Source organism: Coffea eugenioides, chromosome 7, assembly GCF_003713205.1.
Source record: "Coffea eugenioides isolate CCC68of chromosome 7, Ceug_1.0, whole genome shotgun sequence".
Classification (NCBI taxonomy): Eukaryota; Viridiplantae; Streptophyta; class Magnoliopsida; order Gentianales; family Rubiaceae; genus Coffea; species Coffea eugenioides.
The window spans coordinates 16,375,981-16,398,614 of record NC_040041.1 but is presented as its reverse complement, the minus strand read 5'-3'; the positions used below and the strand labels follow the sequence as shown (position 1 = coordinate 16,398,614).

Genomic DNA, 22,634 nt, shown 5'->3' with positions numbered 1-22,634 from the left:
TTCTGATTCTTATACATAATGTGTTTTTGTTGCCCGTCATGTAGCAGAAAATGTTGATGGTGAAAAATGAAGCAGAATGTGGCTGAAACGAATGAAATGGCCGGGAAAAAAAAAGGTAGTAACAGCATAACAGGAGGGCTAGCCAGGAAGAAAAAGAATGGTCAATTATGCTGTAAAATGGCAATGTATACAACTAGTGGCAATGACTCCTGAGTGTTTCTAATCTAACTGGGTGTGTGTGTTTCTATCGGTTTCCGAGAAAAAGCAAACCATTTATTTGGTGAGGGTGCGCTCGTGGGGGGGGGGGAGGGGGGATGGGGCTTCCGTCCCACATCGAAAGATTGTGGGTTCTTCAACCTGGGTTTAAGGTCCATTGGGGCCTTGTTCTGTCATCAATTGGCTGAACAGGGTTTCCTAGTAGGTCCCCCTTAGATTAATTTTTGACTCAATTTGGCGATGACTCCTGAGTGTTTCTAATCTAACTGGTGTGTGTGTTTCTATCGGTTTTCGAGAAAAATACAACTAGTGGAAAAAGCACATCGATGGGTGTGCACACTAGACAAATAGTTTTCTTTATAATGAAAGAGTAGTAGTAATTAGGAGTCTAATCTTTAAAAAAAAGAAGAAGAAGAAGATGTGGAAAATTAAAATAGTAGAAGTCGTTGGAAGTTATTAAAATAGCAGAAGTTGTTGAAAGTTTTTGAAATTTAATAATTGCCAAATTTTTGTTTGTGGTAATTACGTGTAAATCGTTGCTTACATGAGGGTAAAATTGATATAAAAAGAATAAAAAAAAAAAGTAACCCCAAAGGTCATGCCTCGTGCTTTATATATAGAAAGATGTTAATCAATATAAGATAAGCTCATAAAACAAACGGACATTAGGATCTAGAATTACCTTGCTTAATGATGATTTAGAATTATCTTGGATAATAGTGCAAGAGAAGAAAATTTTAAGTAAACCGAAGAAACGAAGTAGTCAAAGTTAGCAGGACATGCATAGAAGAAACAAGAAACGAAGTGTTTGGGCGATTATATATACATAAATAATAGATACACGTGTGATGTGGGATGTGTGTATTGTTAGTTACATATTGCGGGGTAACAATATGACGTGTGTAGTAGTGAATGTTATTGTGTGGTCATAATTGAAGTGGAAGTTGTAATTACAATGAGAATACAAGTTGTGAATGAAAAGATATATATGCAAATATAAATGTGTGTGAGTGTATAAATGTGCATATATATATATGTGTGTGTATATGAAGTATATTGTGAAGCAGATTTGAATTGAAATTAACAAACAATGCCATTAGCTTCAATTGGCATCCTTGTCGGATTATGAGACGTTTAAGTAATGAAAGGTATTGAGGGCCAGTAATTCACTATTTGTAATACAAATTATTCATTGATTGACTTGAAACGAGGGTGCGAAAACAATTGGAATGAAATTATTTCTCGTGGTGAAACGGCAACAGTAACCATTGATCAAATCGATCACATATAACAGAATCATTGATTGAGCTACAGATTACAAATGTTTAAGTAATGAAAGGTAATGTATAGGATAATTCGCAATTTGTAACATGAATTGTTCATCAATTGACTTGAAATGAGGATTAAAGTGAAAAGCAATGAGATTATTACTCGTGTAATCCTGGTGAAATTGTGATAGTAAGTATTGATCGAACTAATCACATCTAATTGAATCACCAATTGAGCTACCGATTACAAGACATTTAAGTAAAGATGGTGCTGTATAGTGTAATTCGCTCTTTGTTATACAAATTATCCATCAATTGACTTGAAACATGGACGTGGGAATAAAAGGAATGAAATTGTTTCTTTTGTATTCTTGGTGAAAATCGCTCTATTAAGCGTTGATTAAACCAATCACATATAACAAAATCACCAATTGAACTATAGATTTCGAGTGGTGATCGAAATCGAACTCACTCAAACTTTTATTCTACCTAGAGAGAGAGAGAACAACTACAGATACTAACACACTCATATGTCTATAGGCATTGTTCATGTAACGGGCTTGCCAACTTTTGTGGATAGTCCAAAATACAATCTCCACGATTCAAATTTGAAATGGTGGAATATCCACCTTGAATTTGCATGAAACTATCGTGATTAGAATCATGAAACACTCAATTGTTGCTTAACGCAACTAAAGAGGGCATCGTTATGTAGCATGATTCGTATTTTGTAAGTAGATTGCCTTATCTTGTTAAATTTAGTTGAAAAATAAAATTTACTTTTAAAATGATATAACTTCATTCCAATTTTGTGTTTAACTCGCAATGAAGTGTATCACGTTGTCAAATACAATAAAAGAAAATGACTCTATTTCTCCTTACCAAGGAATGTTGAACGCTAGGACTAAGTACTATTATAGAACTTTCTGAATTAGTATTTTCACCACTAATTCATATCATTTTGCTACAAAATAAGCCCCAAGAAGTTGGTATTAGTAGATATGCTGTAATTACCCTTAAAGTAACATTGCAATAAAACTTCTAAGGTAAAAGTGAACTTTTGCTGGCAATAAATTTTTTTAACTATAATACATCATAAAAATGCTCCATTGCATACCATGTTGAGTGTGAGCTTCATCAGATGCTCTGTTCTATTTCATATTAATTTGACTTAATTTTGTCCATAGTTTGTTTTTCTGACTGGATGGAGGGTCAAACAAGGAAGCCCATTCCATAACTAAACCTCAAACGATTGCTAGCATCCATTGCTTAATTGGGCTGCAAATGCTTGTTTATTGGAAAGTGGTTATAATTTCAATGATACGCAGAATTTCACAAACAAGCCAAAACAATACTTGAAATTTACTTCTTTTTTTTTGGATAATGTGTTGCTTTGTACAGTATCCCTAACACATATTGTTTCTTGAAAGTTGCTTAACTTGAAAATATAGTTTTATCTTTTAAACAAGATAAATAAAACACAGCTTTTTAAGTTGTGACTGCGAATTAAATTTTGAAGTCCCTTGATATCAACTTCTAGAGTTTGAATTTTTATGCTACTAAGCTGCCAACTTCAAATTTTTTCTAAAGAAAAATAAACGTGAAATATGCTTCTTTTTTGTTTTTTTGAAAGTAAACGAAATATCTTTCGTTTAAAATTAATTAAAAATGACCCATAATAATTAAGATATATAAAAAATTTTCAGGTATTTTCGATCAAACTTGCTACATAAGATTAGCCATCACCATGAACCATTCCCCCCCCCCCCCCCCTCTTTTCGTTTTCTGAAGTATAAGCTACAACTTTGAAACATGTTACCACTAACCGTTTGAGTTTGGATGTCAAACTCCTATGTATTTCTACAATTAACCATCACACAACAAATTTGTCAATTTCCCGAATATGTTATCAAATGAACAAACTATGGAATCGAGCTTAAGGAATGATAAACTGCCAACGGATGGAAGAATTTTTCAATTGAATTGCTTCACACCTCATACTCAATTTTACAAAGCAAAACCCAATTTTTTGAACCATGAGCTCAACCTATTTGATAGCATATTCAGTGAATGTACAAGGACTGCTGATTAAGAATTCACAAACGAAAGACAGGGGAAAAGGCAATGTTTTAAAAACCGCACCTGATCGGCCGGTTTGACCGGTCAAATCACGATCCGGCCATAGATTCGGTCCGATTCATATCTTAGTTTGACCTGACATAAGAACCGGTCAAAACCGTTCAAACCGTTCAAATTGTATAAAACTATGAACCGCGGTTTTTTATTTTTAAAACATTTGACTTCCTTATTTCGATCAACTGCTAAGTACCAACCCTAAACCAAAGAGTTTTCTCTCCAAATAGCAAATACTGCTATCGCAGCCTCTCTGGCTCTCTCTGGTTTCCTTCTTTTGGTCAACTCTCAAGACAAAAGTCCCAATTTCAATTCTCTTCTTCAATCTCCAAAGACTTCAATTTTCTTTGTTTCCATTTCAAAAGTTGAAGCACCAGTTGTTCTTACAAAAGTTGAAGCGCACGGCATAGTTAGAATCTAAAATTTCAAGCTATTACCAATTTACCAGGTTAGTTTACCTTTTCTTTCCTTTTTTTTTTGCTCTTAGTTGGTTACTTGATGTATATATGCTTTTTATGGTCTGTATTTTTCCTATTTAACTTAGAATTATGGGTTCAATTAAATATTTTGAGTTGATTTTAAAATATATCTGCTGTTATATAAACTTCAGAGAAAAAAATTCAATTTTACTCTATTTCTTGTAGAACTTCAGTAATTGATGATGCCTTTGTTGGGTCTCTGGCCAAAAGCATTACATTTATTTAGTGAAATATGAGTGTTTCAAGTTGGCTTGCCAGTTGTTTGATAAATTGCTTGAGAGGGATGCATTTTATTAAACGTTGTAATAATATGATTATATAACTTACAATTGTTTAACCTTGCTATTAATTAGATTCTAATTAGCTCCCTTGCTGGTGACGTTTTCTTTCTGAGACTTTTGAATCCTTTGTTTAGAGGTTTTTTTTTTTATTCTGCATGTCACTTTTGCCACTCTCTAGTACCAAAACTCTCTCTTTGAATTTTGGCATCAAAAGCAAACAAACGTTTTTCCACTTTGTTTCTTGCAGAATCGGAATTGGCTTTGCAACAGTGTAGCGTTTTGATTTGGTAGACGACCTTCTCTCAGCTCTACCTGTTTGTTGATTCTTTATTTTTTTCTTTTTTTCTTTTTTTTAAAGTTTTATCATTTGGGTGGCCTGGTGGTGTATAATAGCAAATGATCCAACCTGACAGAGACATGCCTTGGTCTTGGCGCTAGGGCCTGCCAGCAACAAAAGGGCATAAACAAGTTGGTATCCAATTGCCCCTTGAGCGGAGTGCACAGGCACAGGAAAATTAGACTGTCAAAATTGAAATATTTCCTGTGTTGAAAAAAAAAAGTTGGTATCCAATTATATAATTCACACAAATATTTGGTATAAATTGATGGAGTACAATTCTAGTATAGATCTAAATTTGTCAACTCCTACAACAACTATGTTAAATTAAATTAAAGTCTTCAATGAACCAATTACTTGTGCATCCTACAATTGATATATCATGAATATCACCACGCAAATGCACAAAACCGCTAAACCAGTTTTTTTGGTTTGGTGAACATTTTTAAGTCCATAATATGTGGTGGACACACACAAACAAGAGTGGAGATTAGAAGCATTGCGCACCAAGTTAGTAATTAAGAATTTTCTTATATGCAATATTTGAGTGATCTATATATTCTATAGCAGAAAATTATTGCATGTTAGATGGTTTGTGAAGGGTCTAAAATTTTTATAATGATAGGTATAATTGAGATGAATTTATTTGGTTAAATTTATAGTTCTAAAAATTTGTGTGTGTGGAAATATTTAACTTTTTATCATGTGATATTTGTGGAGTATCTTAGCCTTAGCACAGGTGTGTGTGTGTATATATATAGATAATTATTGAACCGGAATTGAACCGATCCGACCGATTGAACCTCGACCCAATAACTTCACCAGTTCAATTAACGGTCCGAGTATTAAAACATTGAGAAAAGGGGTAAAGAAATAAATTTCTAAAATGCTTAAAATCAGAGCTTGATATTTGTCCCATTATTTCATGATAATCTCTTTCTTTTTGCTACATATGTTACAATAAATGTTCAAAAACTTAAATAACAGATATCAGAGAGAGAGAGAGAGAGAGAGAGAGACACAAGTCTATGAACCTGAAACTACTTTTGTGAGGTTGTCTTGCAAAAATGCAACAGACTCAACGGCTGCCTTTGCCAACCAACTAAACCCCACTTTTACACGGTGCTCATCAGTTGGTAATCTTATTAAGTATGCCAATTTTCTTGCTGCAATATCAGTGAAACAACATAGCTAAATCATAGAAAGAGTAGAGAGCCAAAAACATTCAAGGTAACGAAGGACTAGACATACCAGTATGACCAATAGGGCCTTCAAGCGTTAGGCCCTCAATAAAGCTTGGTGAAATAGCACCATCATATCTCCCAAGAGTCATCATCTCACCTAAATTCTGAAACCTGTAATGTGAACTCTAATCAGTATTATTAGAGAAAGAATAGCAATCAAGCTTCAGCAACTTAAGATACTGCAGGCCACGACTACAGGAAGAAAGATGCTGTCTGTGTAACTTAACTTTCTGATATAGGGAAAACAAAAAGAAATTACGTGCATGTCTCAAGCACTTAAAGCTGTCAGAATTGTCAAAATTGACTAGATTGCATACACAGCATCTTCTACCAGCAGGCAATAATTGGTATTCTGAACCCCATAATCATGGTACTGATGGTTTCCAGTATCACTGCATTGATAGCCTCTGATGCAAGATGGGCTCAATGATTACTTTCTCTATCAACTTAGATATTTATCCATTTTAGAATTTTTGGGCGTTATGATTGTTAGAATTCTTATCATGAGTGATAACCACAGTATTCTATCATCAATTGCACACCTTGGTAGTCAACTTATGTTCTTTAGTCATATAGAAAATCAAGGGAAAACAAGTCCATAAGCCATCCACCATTGCATGGCATCATAAAGGTCAGGCATACACAGCTTTACCTCTGCAAGCAGAGGATAAGCCCCTTTAGATTCAAGCCTGAGTTGTCGCAGCAACATGTATAATTTCAAAGAGACTATGAAAAGATGAAAACATGGTCACGCCATAGTATGACAAAGCATCCATATCTAGAAACTTCACATCTTAACCTGAACGGCAGCAGAGGTCTGTCATTGATTGCAGCCCATAGATTCCAACCAGCAAAATCAGCTTGCTGGAATGCCACCTGAGATTGATAGCACGTATAGATAATAACAAGCGTGGGAATCTATTATAAACATAATTTTTTGCTATTTTTACCCTACAATATAAATGTTCATAATTTTTCCTGCTAGTAATCAAGGAAACTGATCGGCTACTAGGTAAGCTATTTGAGATTGACATGTCACAATAACAGCCTAAAAAAGATGTTGCAATAATGAACATTAGATTTGAATACAATATGACAATGGTGCATATACATATTTTTATCAAGTAGGTCATATGGACAAGATATGGAGAAATATATTATGCAACTGTCATACCATCCAGGATGAAAATACTAACAAATTCACTTTGAATCATTTTTCAGGATGATGGAGAAGAAATTAGCCAAAAAGTGAGCAGCTCACATCCAAAGAGCAAGAAAGGAATGTAGAACAGAGAGGTGGGAATAAACTACCAAACAATTGTGGCCTTAAAAAACCCTCAAACCAAGTTAAATTATAACGTTTGGTTGTTGGACTGCATAATTGGTTTTAAGCATGCAAATCTAAGCTCTCTTACAAGGGTATAGGAGTTAGTATCTTTTATTTGGAATCACAAGTAGAAAGCATATTTACAAGCGTATCTTTTATTTGGAATCACAAGTTGATATCCTATTTACAGGCTCAAAAATAATTTTGGACACTTTTGGCAGAATCCTAGCTTTGGTACTGACAAGACTTTATGATGGTTGCACAATATTCCACACAGAAATGAGAAATATGCTCGAGAAACTTAGAATTTAATCATATAAAGGAAATATCGCTTCAAAACAAATACAACTTGTTTCACCAGAATCTATGGTTGAAAACTTAGACTCTAATTTCAGAAAGATTAGAAAATGTAAATGAGATGATACATGAGTAGTACTTATTAGCTGAAACAGTAGCTTTTGTTCCTTTATTCCAATCATTGAAGAAGAAAAAGAAACAATCACCACCGTACCTGTGCACTGGCCGGAAGCAACTTCCCACTGCTATCTCTAAAAGCAGATGAGTCACCAACAGCAAATATACGTGGGTGACCCTTAACCCTAAGAGTTTCATCTGTTTCAGCTTGTCCCCTGGCGTTAAGAGGAATTTCATGTGGCTTGTCAGAGGGTTCTAGCAGAGGAAGTAAAGACTTTGTACCAACAGTCCACAAAACCAGATCAGCTTCCAACATTTGACTTTGTACACCCCTTTCAGCTGGCTGCAGCTCTAGTATTAGGTTTCTATGACTTTTAGCTGTTTCCTTATCATGAATTCCAGACTTGTCTACTTCTGTAATACAACGGACAAAATATCCCAGTAAAAGTTTAACTTTTCTGGATGAGAGAACCTGCAACATAAATATTTAATGAATGAATAACAAGTTACATGATGTCACCAAGTTTGGCAACTAAGAAAAAATATAACGAACCACGTAAAGACTATTAAAAAATAGTATTCTTAGCCAGAAAGAATCAGCTATGGTGTATAGACAAAATAATTCAGACTAAGAACTGGCATACACCATCGGTAGAAATATTAGGAAAAAAGAGAAAACCTATGAACCTGGTAACAAGACTATAAATCTAGTCTTGTGCTAAAATATCTTCTTGAGAGGTTAAACTCTCACAACCAGTCTGTATTTTCACAAACTGAAAAGCTCAAATCATGACTTGACTGCATGACAGAGGGCTAGGATGCTTTAATGCAACAGCAAGTTCATATTCTTCTTAGAAAGAGTTCAAAATATCTTGCATTTTGAATCATGACTTGACTGCATGATAGACTTGTGTTTTATTGGATTATTGTTGGAGCCTGGGGTATGCCCCTTTTATTCTGTAACACTGCCTTGGCAATTAATATAATCTTACTTACCCAAAAAAAATAATAAAAAAAAATATCTAATCAGGTAAGTTATATACTGAACGGCCAAGATTCAGGTGTGACAAAATATAATTGAAACTACACTCATTAGGTGATTATCATGAATTGTGATTCCTCTATCTTTGAAACCAGAAGCGTATATGGATCTCTTTTAACTAGTTCTTGTATTAATTATAATCTCAGCATGCCACTGAAGGGATTTGGGAGTGATAACAGAAAGTACTACAAGGATGAGATGTTTAACATTCCATCTCTTTCTATCTGATTCTAGAGGTTCTTCAATCGTCATTATCTGGTTTTCATACTAAATTGTATCAGCTTGTACATATGACTTTACGTCAAGACATACATATATAAATGCTCATATGTTGGTGTCTATTGTAGACGAGGACACTTCCAACAACTTAAACTTGATATACCTTCATATATTAAAAGGAATAATACAACCCTGTTTGATCACTCCACTTAAATACTCTACCTGAATATTTGGACCTTAATCTACTGTACTCTCAGCCATGTTTTCTCTCAGAACATTAATCAACTTTCATATGACCTACCTGCAGCTTGCTTGTTCTTATGGTTAAACATTGAAGCCCAAATAGGTTCTTAAAGTCCCACCCACTCTAAAAGAGCATCACCCAAATATATTCTTAAAGTACCACCCACCCAAAGAGAGCATTACCCATGCAAGGCAATTCTCTCAGAAAAAGTACACACTTGTGCATCGGATATGCAGGATTGTTACTAAACGTCATGTCTACATCCAGGATTGTTGCACAGGGCTTAATATGTTGTTTGCCTAAGAAACTAAATACAAGTAGAACGTATAATCTGGGGTGCATTCAAAATTAGTATCATAGGCCATCTATGCTCCAGTGACAGCTACTATTGTAATCAATATATTTATTACTACTAAACCTAGACACAGCTGCCACAATCAATCACTGACGAGAGGACAAACATGGTGAAGCCCATAGCCCTTCAGATTGTTCGGAACTAGACCTAGTGTCATGCCATATCTGAAAATTACTTGAACATTACTTTATCACAAAAGAAGCTGATGTGATAATCATTCTAATGAAACCAGATGAGGGAGGGAACATACATGTTTCAGTTAACTAGTCTGTGCATAAAATGGAATTTAACAAGTACTATATACCTCAGAGCAGAAACACTTTTTTCAGAATTAATTAGAAAATTTGCACACCTTAAGTGCTGCTTCTCTATTGCCAACCGGAGCATTAGACAAAACTGTATTTTCCACATTAATTGCTTCCACGATACCCTTATCTTGCAGTCTTTCAGATACAGTGGCAGCCAGCTCAACTCCAGAGTAACCACATCCCACAACAGCCACACGTATTTGAGAGTCCTTACCAAAGTTCTGGCGCTCTAATGCTCTAAGTTTTTCATCAACCATCTGAATTTCAAGAAGACCAAGACAATACCAATTATTGTAATTTACATGCTGCATTACTGTTTGAAGTAATTACTGAATAAATAATGCCCAGTAGTACATATACTAACGCGAGCATCTTCAAGAGTAGAAAATGGCAATGCATACTCTGCAGCACCAGGCACAGATTCAAGCTTTGCCTGAGCACCTAGTGCAAGTACCAACCTGGCTGCCCAAGCACAAAAAAACAAACAATTTAGTACAGTCCAATTCATTCATCCACACCGCTACCTCTGCCAGGAACATATAAACATAGATAAAATATTTTACTCAAAAAGAAAGAGACTTTGGTTGTTAGCAAGAACCAATAAGTGTGTTTATTGGTTGAAAAACAAAATTACTAAGTGTGTTTATTGGTTGTTAGCAAGAACCAATAAGTGTGTTTATTGGTTGAAAATTCAGGACAGATATTGCCTGATAACAAAGAGAAAAATTACTAAAAATTCAGAAAAAGCACTTTCCACAATAGGAAATTCAAATGTATCGAAACATAAATAAAATCTGCAGTGGAAAAAAAAAAGAAGAAAAATCCCATTAAGGTCATCTAATGTTTATCTATATGTCCACTAAATAGAATATGAAGAAGCTTGGATAAGATCACTGAGAGTTACAGTGAGCATAGACATAATAAATTAAACTACTGAAAGGTAAGCATGATAAAAAGAGAAAACAAGTGACTGGAATACAAGCTTGTTTCTGACAAATGCTTTGTAGTTTCCATTGATATTGTTAATCCATTTGTGCGGATCTTACAATTTTTGGTGCAAATCAGAAAATAATGAAATTAAAATCCATGAACATAATTGGGTAAAAAAAAAAGAGTTTTAGACAGTTCCATTTTCAATGTATTGAAGAAGTCTTGCTTAAAAAAAGACTTAAAATGAACAAAAATGCTGTGGCTGAAGTATTACAAAAAGAAATGAAGAGAGAGGAGAGTCACTGTTGCTTCATCTGGCCAAGAGCATCTTATCTTATTTTAAAGGTTTTAAATTACCTTCTGAAACTCAATTATCTGAAAGACAATTAAAGCTTCTTGCTTCTGTATATGCAAGTTCACTAACAAATTATACATTAATCAATAACCAATAGGTAAACTCACACACGTAAAACAGTCAAATGATACATGCATAGAAAAAGAGAAGGAAGAATTAAGAAAGAAAACCAGCTATTTGAATTAAACAGCTTTTCACTGACTTGTTTCAATTTTCAATGAGTTTAAATCTACTTCAAAATGCTTCAATCAGATATTCCAAAGAACAATTGGAAATAATTTCACATAAAAATCAATTTATATAGCACATTTGTTTCCCTTCTCTGGCACCCACTTCATGAATATGTACTTCTATTGGCAACTGAATTAAGCATCCATCAAGAAGCAATGCAAATCTTAAATACACTTGTACAAAAGTATACCAGTCGTATTCGATTAGGAGACCGCTTTCAAGATGGACAGTTCCACCTGCACCAGAGACAGTGGGCGGATTCATTCCTAGGGCGTCAGATGGACAGAAGCGTTTAACCCTGTCTTTGAAAAATTGCACACCGGTATTTGCAAGCAAGTCTGTAAAACGTGGAGCTATTTCCCAAGGATCCACTTCTGTATAAACATAAGATTTTTTACTCTTAAGCATTCTTGTAGAAAATAGAAAAGTTAAACCAGAAAAAAAAAAGATTGCCATAAAGATAGACAAAAGATAAAATAAATAATGTACCTCCAGAGAGTAGCTCATATAACATTGGCTTAAAAACAAAATGCTCACATTGGTCAACAAGAACCACCTATAATTTCAAGTTTTCCACAGTAAGTAAACATCTGAAACTTGTCAGGATTTTCAAACCCACTCCCCCACAAAAATAAAGAACAAAAAATAAAAGAAACACATACAATAAATGATCACGGCCACAAGAATGTTATCAGGCATTATGCTGTTCCTTCAAGTTTTGTTTCTCTTACAAGTGAAGGCTATGAACAATGGAGAGAATAATTTTTACTGTGTGTGTGTGTGTGTGAGAGAGAGAGAGAGAGAGAATCAGCTTGGAGTATTGATTGATAGAAATATACTGACAGACATACACAGTGTAGCTTCATGTGGTCATGGTGAGATTGTTGGTTAGCAATAGCATATGTACAAGACAAACATGTAGTTCTTACCCATGGTAGAAGGGACTGTGAGAAACATGGTTGTATAAAACTATCAGTAAGTTTTCCACTGGCTCCTCAAGGATTCAGCCAATAAACACGCGGATTTAATATATAGCTAAAACAGAGTCATGACAGGAAAATGAGAATATCCAGCTTTCAGGTCAGAGCCTACTTGAGAAAACAATAATTCGGCCCCCGTAATATATGCCAAAGGTCAAATAAGCAACAGTTTGCACTGAGAAATGAGGCTTATCAGAACTGTCTACAACTTACCTGGGGTTTCTTTTCATCCGGCCAAACCAGTGATGCTAATCTTAAAGCAGTGTAAAGTCCTCCAAATCCACCTCCTAATATACAGATTCTAGGTCGCTGCAAGCATAATAAACTGTTTTACTACAAATTTAACATGTAATCTACCTACTGCCAAAACAATTATTATCTGCAACCAAAAAGATGTATTTTCAATTTAATCCCATCTATTATATATCAAATGAACTGATTTTATGAAACAGAGAGGACCTAACACATTCAGCATGCCAATTGTTCAGAAAAACGAATAGCAAGTAAACATATGCACATCAAATCTCTAATATACCATTTTAACCAAGATAAAAAATGCGCATCTGCATCACTAACAAACCTTTCCTTTTTTCCCTTGCAAGGAAAATTGAATACAACTTCATGCCTTATAGGTTACACCAATTACTCAAAGACAAGAACTACAAGCATGACCAACTTCTTGGAAAATTACATTTTGCAGCAAAAGAGTATACTTCTCACAAAAGTTATGCAATAAGGATAAAAACTCCAACATACTGAGTTCTTGGAGCTTCTATAAATATCAGCAACCAAATAAAAAATGCCATATTTTCAGTTTCAATAGGTTCTTCATAGGAAGTATGATTAAGTCACCAAGAAATTTGCAGTTTAATTCTCTATTTATCAAACTTGCCAAGCTTCTACTAGTTAAAACATTTTCTTCAACATTTTCCAATCCAAAATATTACAAAACTTATGTAAAGGCCAAATAAGCTTATTAAGCTACCAAGATCTAATAAATATTTGCAAATTATATTTGGGCCGTTAAAACATTTGTTCATTTTATTTGGGTCTCCAAATTATTATCTGCATCAAGGTCTTGTCTGACAAGTTTTCTAGATCAAAGACTGAATGCCGTCTTTTGTGCATCTTTTCCATTTAAATAGAAAAACTGTGTACCTTCTTTTCTGGTCAGAATATATCTACCTATCTAATATATTAATTACAGATATGCTAATATACAACTAATATAGTAGACCATAATCAGCTGCCCTTGATTAGTGCAATTAGTAGACCATAATCAGCTGCCCTTGACTTTTGTAATTAGTAGACTAGATCCCATAATCAGCTGTCCTTGATTTTTGCATTTAGTAGACACCTATGCATTTAGTATATCAAGGGCAATGGGATCTAGTCTACTAATTACAAAAATCAAGGTCAGCGTGTCTACTAAATGCAAAAGTCAAGGACAGCTGATTATGGTCTACTAATTACAAAAGTCAAGGGCAGCTGATTATGGTCTACTAATTGCACTAATCAAGGGCAGCTGATTATGGTCTACTATATTAGCTGTATATTAGCATATCTATAATTAATATATTAGATAGGTAGATATATTCTGACCAGAAGAGAAGGTACAGAGTTTTTCCCAAAGAGTTTTCCATAGACATTCTTTCAAAAAAAAACAAAGATCTGAATTACAAGAAAGGCTGCCAACCACAATATGATTGACCCAAAAGTATATCTTGAAACCAAATGATTGATCAAAATAATCAACCCAAGAAGAATAACAACTCAGAAAGTTTGGAAAGGCGGAGAAATTCAAATAATTGGCTTTGATACCATGACAAGTTTTCTAGATCAAAGACTGAATGCCGTATTTTGTGCATCTTTTCCATTTAAATAGAAAAACTCTATACCTTCTCTTCTGGTCAGAATATATGTACCTATCTAATATATTAATTACAGATATGCTAATATACAGCTAATATAGTAGACCATAATCAGCTGCCCTTGATTAGTGCAATTAGTAGACCATAATCAGCTGCCCTTGACTTTTGTAATTAGTAGACTAGATCCCATAATCAGCTGTCCTTGACTTTTGCATTTAGTAGACCAGATCCCATAATCAGCTGTCCTTGACTTTTGCATTTAGTAGACCATAATCAGCTGACCTTGACTTTTGTAATTAGTAGCCTAGATCCCATTGCCTAGCCTAGATCCCATTGCCCTTGATATTGTCAAAATTATATTGTACAACAAGCATTTATCTACCGTTCCAACTGAAAAAATACATTGCAATTTAAGTCCACTTACTTTCTTCATGGGTTTTATTTGACATAAACCCCTTAACTCCACTTCACATACAACTAGAGGTCAGGTTCACAACAAACTAAGAGACGAAACACTTAAAGTAGAACAAACCAAAGCTCAATGCCTTAACTAAAGTAAATTCAAACATTCATTATTGCTGCAGTAGAACCCCAATAATTTAAGAAAATCTGTACAGAGGGGGCACTTGGAGCCCTAATGCTAAAGATAATAAATGTTCGCTAAATACTATGGAAGGTTTTTATTCAAATTCTCCACAAAACTTACTTTTTACCGGATAGGAAGTTCTAATTATTTTGAAGTTAGAACCAATACCCAATACAATAAATAGTCAAAGATTGTGCCATCTTCTGCAAGCAGTGCTCCAAGGATGCCCATTTTAACAAATTTTCCTAATAATTTACTTTACAAGACAAGTAATTATTAAATAAATAATCCAACAAACAAAACCAAATTATGCATCATGATTCATTGACATGAAAATAAAATCAACTAAAGGTTGATACCGAAACTCATAAAAAAACAACAAAAATAAAAGGAAATGAGAGAGGGAAACCTTCTTATCAGGCCATGCATAAGTCCGAGGTTCAGCTTCATTTTCAGAATCATAACTCTGAATTCCGCCAGAAGCAGAAGTCCGAAACTGAACCCTCGCGTTTTTACCAGAAAAATTGCTAGGCTTAATCGAAAATCGCGCCGAAATCCGGGGGATTAACTTTTTCGACTGGATTCTTCCAACCCCCCCTGAAAGGGAAGAAATGAGAGTTAATTCAATAACTCTGTAATTCAACAAGGAAAACGAAAGTAAGACCTTACCGGAGTTGAAGAATCCCAGAGCTGAGAAAGCTGAAGCTGCTGCCGCAACTGTCATCGGCGGGAGCCAGAGTTAGGGTGGTCGGAGTAAAGAGCAGGACGTTAAGTATTTCGTGGCGTTGCTACGTTCCACGTTTGGATGTGTGATATGGGTGGGGAAAGAGGCAGGGACTGCAACGTTTTATCGGTCACAAATTTGGACAGTGGGAACAGGAAGATAGCGAAAATTTGGGGAATGGGAATAGGTTGATTTACGATAGCGAAAATTTATGTTTTGAAAATTTTGTGAATGGGGTATGTACTTTTTTATCGTCTAATCTAACCCTTTTCTGAATAAAATATAGATTATCATTCATGAAATAAGATAATTATTGTTTGATGACTTTGTAATGTAGTTTATCAACATAGGTAGATAAAGTGCGAATTCGATTTTGCACAATTCTTCGTCGTCCTCTCACGTGTCGCGCATGTGGGTCTTCCCCTTTTATTTACACTTATATTCTTCGCGCAAGGCGCAAATAAGCCACCAAAATAAAAACTATTTCAACTTGGGTTTGCTCCACCGCTTTTGCTTCCTATTCTCTCTTTCCTTCTTCATTTTCTTTTTAGTTTTGTACCTCTTCTTTTACAGAACAGAAAACTTGATAGTTTCCTTTTCCTCGACCGCCGCTCCTCAAATCCCCCAAACCTAGAACTACCAACAATAACCACCTACACAGATGTCGTTTTCAAGTCCCCCGATGATACCATTGAAGTCAACGGCCGTTTTGAAAGTCCCAACCAATACTCAGAATACTCAGCTTCATCATTCTCGAGAACTCCCTCTTTCAATTTCATCTTCGTCCTTGTCAGTCACAAGAAGATTGTTGTTTGGAGATCAATAGAATTATTGTAGGGTTTTCTCTCCAGAGATTCGCCACTTCTTCTCCTCTTCTTTCTTTTCCATTCTTCCTCTCATCCCATCCTGTAAAATTTCTCATCTATTTTCGGTTTGTCCTTTTTTCCAAAACCTTAATTTTTTTAACCCAAGGCGTGCCCATGCGTTTGCCATCAGTTTAGTCTTGAGAGTCCAAACACTTCTGCTTCTTCATCCATTTCATTTTTTCCACTCTAAAGCCATTACATCACTCATCAACATCTACACGTTCCTTCTTCCTTTTTTCCACCCTAAAATTTTTTTTGTAGCCCTAAATCACACCTACAACTTGAAGTGATTTCTACCAAAATCTTCTCTCAAACCCTCAACTTATTCCACGTCTTTTGCTCTCAGAAAAATATGGTCAGAGAAGCAGCCAGTGATGGAATCCTTTGGGATGTATCTAACAAAAGCATTTCTAGCTGTGATTTTACCTAACCATCAGTAATTATCTATTTCTTCTTCCTACTTTACTTATGTTTCTTTCTTGTTTTTATTTTTTCATTGATGTCGACTTCTTATTTCTTAGAATCTGGATCTGACGACTTCTTATTTCTTAGAATCTGGATCTAAAGCTTCCAAGGTTGAAATATTTTTCCTCAGAAATTGTCTAAATCGGTATATTATTATCAAACTTAGTTCAAATTAATCTTCTTTGTCTTTGATCTGAGTGTAAAAAAGATATCAAAATATGGTTCCTTCTGGCAAAAAAGGGCAAAAGATCAATCTTTTTTAGGGCTTTCTATATTTTTATTAATTTAAAATCATTAAAATCAGAGGTCTAATTTGGTTAAAATGATATGTACTAATTTTTATACATCCACAATGGATTATTTCAAGTAATGATAGCAGTGAAGGCCGCGATTAAGAAACAGGTTAGCTTTTAATTTGCTTTTTATGTGGTTTTTTCTTTTTTCTTTTTTAGGTCTCTGTGGTCTATTACTAACCCTCTCTGTTTCTTTTATTCTTTATTCTGTATTTATTTTTTCCTTACTGAAGGGTCTATCTACAATGGATTATTTTAGGTTATGATAGCACTGAAGGTTACGATTAAGAAATAGGTTAGTTTTTAATTTGCTTCTTATGTGGCTTTTTTTTTTGGCTCGGTGGTCTATTACTATCCCTCTCTATTTCTTTAATCCTTTCTTCTATTTCTATTTTTCCCTTATTGAAGGGTCTCAATCTTTTTCTTTTTTTTTTAGATTTTTTGCATATATTTGCTTTTAATTGATATCAAAATGTGCTGGCAATTTTTGTATGTGCATCATGAGACATAATGACATAGATACAAAAATTTATGAAATAGTTCACAATTCTTTACGTTTTGTTTCATTTCATTTTATTTCCTCTGTTGAGAACAAGAAGGTTTGCTTCCTTTGTTCAGTGTACTCGTTCTTTGATTGAATTGGTTATTCCTTTTTTTTTTTCTTCTTTTTATTTTCTTTTGGGTGTCTGCCTCCTGCTTGTGTGCTGTTTATATTTCTTCTTATTATGTTTTACATTCCCATTAGAAACTATTATGTGTTTCTGGGTGTTGTATGCATGTGCTATTATAGAAAGTAATATGTCTTTTAATTAGGAAAATTGTATAGGAAATTTAGTGAGTGGATTAAAAAATTTTTTGAATGAAGTTAGGAAATTAGCATAATAAATACATCACCTTTAATCTTTACTATGTTAAGTTGTTGATATTGAAAATTTGATATATTTTTATTTTTAGCAAAAATTGGAAGGATACAGTGGATGAATGGGAGAGATTGAATCGACTTGATCAAGCATCAGTAGCCATCATTGGTATTATTCTCTTATACTATTTGGATAGTGATTTGGTTGGAATATAATTTTATGCTCAAATTTAGCAAGCAATAAACACCGTACAGGGTGCAATTAGTTCCTCATGCATATTATACCACTACTCTTTTAGTTATACACCAATATGACAAAAAATGGATAATAGGTGAGAGTAGCAAGGATCCTTGCGACTTTTACTACTTTTTAGCATGTGTATATACAAAAGTAGCAAGGAATTAGTTGTATGTATGAATATTTAGAATAGTAGTAAGAAAATGGTTGTATCGTTAATATCTAGAGCAATAGTTCCTCATGCATCCTCGGTATTTAATACATGAATATTTAGGTGGCATTTGGTAAGAGGGTTTTAGAATCAGGATTTGGAATAAACCCCATATTGACTGTTTGGATTAGTACTATCGGAATGGAGATTTTGGAATCATTTCTTAAAATTTAGAATTTACCAAAACCCAATTAGGTTGGAGGGTTTTGGATAAAACCCAAATTTGAATTCTTTCAAAACTTTAAAAGACAAACTCTAGCCTTTTTAAACAATTTTGAGATTTCTTTCCACCCTACCCACGCCTCCCCCCTTCTCTAAAGTCATAAGATTTTTCTCCACTCTTCGATTTTCAGACTTAACAATGGCCGCTCCAGGAGCAGTCGCTTCGCCCCATGCAGCCCCTTTTCAAAGCCGATACGTTCATCGACAACAAGCGGAAAGATGACATCCGAATCATCAACATCTCCAACACACAATCTATCAGCGACACTGTTTGCACAAACTTAGGTAGGTGGAGTTGGGATGAGGATCTTCTAGCCTAGACAATTAGAATGTTTCTCCAGATTGTCGAATGCTATGCCTTTCAAATTAGTTAATGAAACAAGGTGCAAGTTCTCAAAACTTCGTTTCTAGGTCAAATATTTAAGATATTTGAAACTTCCACTTGTAAGCAAATGTCACATAGAGATAGAATAAAGGTGCTTCAGATTTTTCTTGAAATATATTTTAATTAACATTATAGAGTAGAAATTAGTCAAATTATGTGAAGACTACCTAGTATAGCATATCATCATATAATTTGTGTATACGAGCATTTGCACTTTTGACCAAATTTGGATTTCAATCAAAATGGTTTATTTTCATGATGTTGTTTTGTTTCTATGCATGTATGAGGGCAATCTTTGTAGTTAGGGGTGTAATTTCATTTCTACCAGATGATCACGTCTAAGGGCATAACTTAATTAGCCTTTTTATCTGATTGACATGTGCTTGGAAGCAAAAGTATTATAATTTGAGACGTTAGATGGGATTTCTTAAAACTTATGACTCTTAGATGGGAATTCTTGTTTAGAATCATGAAACTGATGGGTTTCCCTAATAAATCTATAGTCTGGATTGCTAATTGTGTTTGCACTGCATTATTCTCTTTGAATTTAAGTGGCTTGGTTATTTCTCCCTACCTATTTCTATTTGCTATGGAAAATTTTTAACTCTTAACTTGGAATATTTCAAGAAGGCTTTGATTACTGTCCAAAATACCAGTAGCTTAGTTTCTGAGAGGATGTTCAGATTGCCTCACATATAGAGTATGGTTCAACCTTGGCATGTGAAGGTTAAGTGGATGATTGATCGTTGGGCTTCAATTTCATTCCTTGACAAAGCAAAAAGAGTTATGCTTGATGCTTCAGTGTATCAAATCTGCAAAAGCAAGGAATCAAGCTATCATTCAGCATATTCTAGCTATTCTTATGCGTATTGTTTCAGGGATTGTGGAGTCTATGCATGTTGCTATTGCTGGTTGGGGAAAGTTTCAAGATTAACGCAAATTGGGAGTTGCTTCTGGAAATTGGTTCACATATCGCATGTTTCATTGATTGATACTTGTATAGAATGGTATATTTTTATGTAAATAGTCTCTTTTGACTTGTGTATAGACTTCATTGCTATTCAATAAAAAAATTAAATTTTGTTAGTATGCTTTTATTTTTATGTTAATGATAACTTTTTATTGTTGAACCTTTCCATGAATGAGACTAGTGCATTCTCATCAAGGCAGGATTAAAACTAATATATCAATTTTTAACTATATAATAGATTCAGGGTAAAGTTGGAAATTTGTTGCATTCCATTTCCAAAGAATCAGCAAATCGAATGTCAAATATAGTTGTTGAGAGAATATAAGTACTTTTGTACATAACAAATTAGTAAGGATATTCTTGTAAATAGTTTGTTGGATTTGTACTACTATAAATACTAGTTGGTCACTCATAATATATATGTTAGACGTTTTTCTCCCTGTGACAGCCCCACCTTCCTCTAAGGCGAATCAAAGGGTTTGGTGGACCGCCTGTCCAGCTCTCGCTGAGATTCAGTCGTTCACTTCAGTCCTCAAGTAAAACTGGAATAAAATCAAGGAATAAATATAGTCACAATCCAAAAACTTAAAGCGAAACTTAAATACATTTCTATCTAAAAAAGGAGTACAAATATCGAATATACAAAGGTTCTCAATTCGTCATACATCCAACCCGTGCCAAACATTAGGGCGAGAACCATTACAAAATTCAGAGATTTAGACTAAGCTAGTCTACACAAGGCTTCCATTCTGGCTCGCCTTCTCCTGTTAAGAAAAACAACTAAAGGAATGAGTTACAAACTCAGTGAGGTTCCGAACACATAATCAAACAATAAAGTCAATGCATTAACCATAGATAATCAATAATTCAAGAAACATTTACAATGGAAAGTGATAATAACACGTTTATTAAAAGGATACGTGTTCACAGGGAGCCATTCATTCATTCGTTCATTCATTCTCTTTTCATTCTCCTTTCATTCTCTTATTCCTCCAATCATTTGAAAATGCATTTTTGTAAGTAAAACCCCTCATTTGCATTAACATTCGTTCATTCATTTCATTCATCCCCTCCTAGACGTTGGCCAAGCTCCACCAGACTATAAAGTAATACTCGAGTATACCAAATATTCACCCAGGATCACCATATCGCCCGACCAAATCCGCTTCTAACTTGAATCGATCGGTAACGAAGGGAAGGGGTTAGTTCAGTCAAAAGGCTTACATTCATGCACAAGAAACGGTCTACTCATTCAATCATTAAAAATTTCGCATTCGTTTAGGTCGAGTACGATAAGGTATACACTCGCCTGGAAAACTCATTTTGGCAATCATTGAGGGCACTTAACACATTATCCAACAATAATAACAAGCCATGAAGTCATGAAGTCAAGGAAAATTTAACAAACAAGGAACACTCACCTATTTACGCAAAATAACGTCCCAAATATCCTTTCGGATAACACCCTCAGCCACCAAGGAATCCTAATATAATCAAAAGAACACATTATGCTTCAACCATCAAAGATTTAAGTGATTCAAAGAAAATTCGAATACGTACTAGTACAAAGTATAAATAGGATTTTGGTAGTGAAAAGAGTACATTTAAACCAAAAGACATAAGTAAACTTATGCTCACTCGTAAAACTTTTAAATCTCCATTGGAACCGAAGTGATAAAGAAAACGTATTTCTAATAGTCGAAAATTTTATTTTTCCAAGGGTACAAATTTCGGTCGAATTCTAACTTATATACCTTAATAAGAGAAGACGTAAATATTCTAGATGGTTCAAGTGGTATTCGTCCTCAAATCCTTACCTAGTTCTCGAGTGCAAATTTGGGCAGCACGCCCTTTGTATTTACCTATTTTTCAACTATTTATGCTTCATTCTTTTTCTCAATCAGTCCCAAAATCACACACAAAATCATCTCATTTCAATAGCCGTTCAATAGACTCAAAGTCATACAAGTACAAAATCAAGTTAAGGACATATGCGGAAATGAAAGACAGATTTGATGTTGTTTTGTGTAACGGACATAACCGAAGCTACGTTTATCGGATTGAGGTGCAATTTATACTGTTTCGAAGCTAAGACAGAGGGCTACAATTTTGATGAAAACCACTTAGTCCAGTTTCTAGTGTATCCAAGTCATATTCCCCATTTACAAAACCGGATTCCTACCAACAGGCTAGTTAACCGCACTACATTCAAATGGCCATAACTCAAGCTACCGAAGTCCAATCGAGGTGACTCTAGGGGCATTGGAAAGCTAAGACATAGCACTACAACTTTTATGTTTTGGTTAAATGCTAATTCAGTATGCATCAGGGTAAACAGGCGCGGTCAAATTGGTAAAATGTCAAAACTGTCCCTAAAGTTCTGCCTATAGCAGTCAGGGGTTTTTTTATCTTTTCACATGCTACAGTACTTGGATTGAGGTGAAATTTTATAAACACCTATAAAACATTATTCTCTACAACTTTCATGTTTTATACTAAACCTAATTCGGCCTCTATCATAGGCAAACAGTAACGGGCAGAACTGAAAACAAGATTTCCTGAAATCTGGAATTTGGGGTTT

General features: G+C 34.5%; 1 protein-coding gene and 1 long non-coding RNA gene across 2 annotated transcripts; one reads left to right on the top strand and one right to left on the bottom strand.

Moving 5' to 3' along the window:
- Positions 1–5,601: 5,601 nt before the first annotated feature.
- LOC113778226 (alternative NAD(P)H-ubiquinone oxidoreductase C1, chloroplastic/mitochondrial) lies at positions 5,602–15,736 on the bottom strand. Its single transcript, XM_027323550.1, has 11 exons — positions 15,490–15,736; positions 15,230–15,417; positions 12,577–12,672; positions 11,873–11,939; positions 11,574–11,757; positions 10,232–10,325; positions 9,912–10,124; positions 7,797–8,171; positions 6,758–6,834; positions 5,966–6,069; positions 5,602–5,880 (listed from the first exon to the last, which is right to left on the bottom strand). Exons 1-11 carry the CDS (start codon positions 15,542–15,544, stop codon positions 5,741–5,743), a joined length of 1,593 nt encoding a protein of 530 aa, XP_027179351.1. The 5' UTR covers positions 15,545–15,736; the 3' UTR covers positions 5,602–5,740.
- Positions 15,737–16,092: 356 nt separating this feature from the next.
- Positions 16,093–20,101, top strand: LOC113778466. The gene is made up of 4 exons (XR_003469270.1): positions 16,093–17,463; positions 18,123–18,196; positions 18,830–18,983; positions 19,810–20,101. It is a non-coding gene; the product is annotated as an uncharacterized LOC113778466 (long non-coding RNA).
- The last annotated feature ends 2,533 nt before the right edge of the window (positions 20,102–22,634 follow it).

Excerpts from the sequence above, each read along its gene's own strand:
- LOC113778226 (XM_027323550.1), bottom strand. The coding sequence starts at position 15,544 with ATGACAGTTGCGGCAGCAGCTTCAGCTTTCTCAGCTCTGGGATTCTTC. Across the intron at positions 12,673-15,229 it reads ATGCATGGCCTGATAAGAAG|CGACCTAGAATCTGTATATT; the intron begins GTTTCCCTCTCT and ends TTATGCTTGCAG. Across the intron at positions 10,326-11,573 it reads CTCCTAATCGAATACGACTG|GTTGGTACTTGCACTAGGTG; the intron begins GTATACTTTTGT and ends TTGGGCAGCCAG.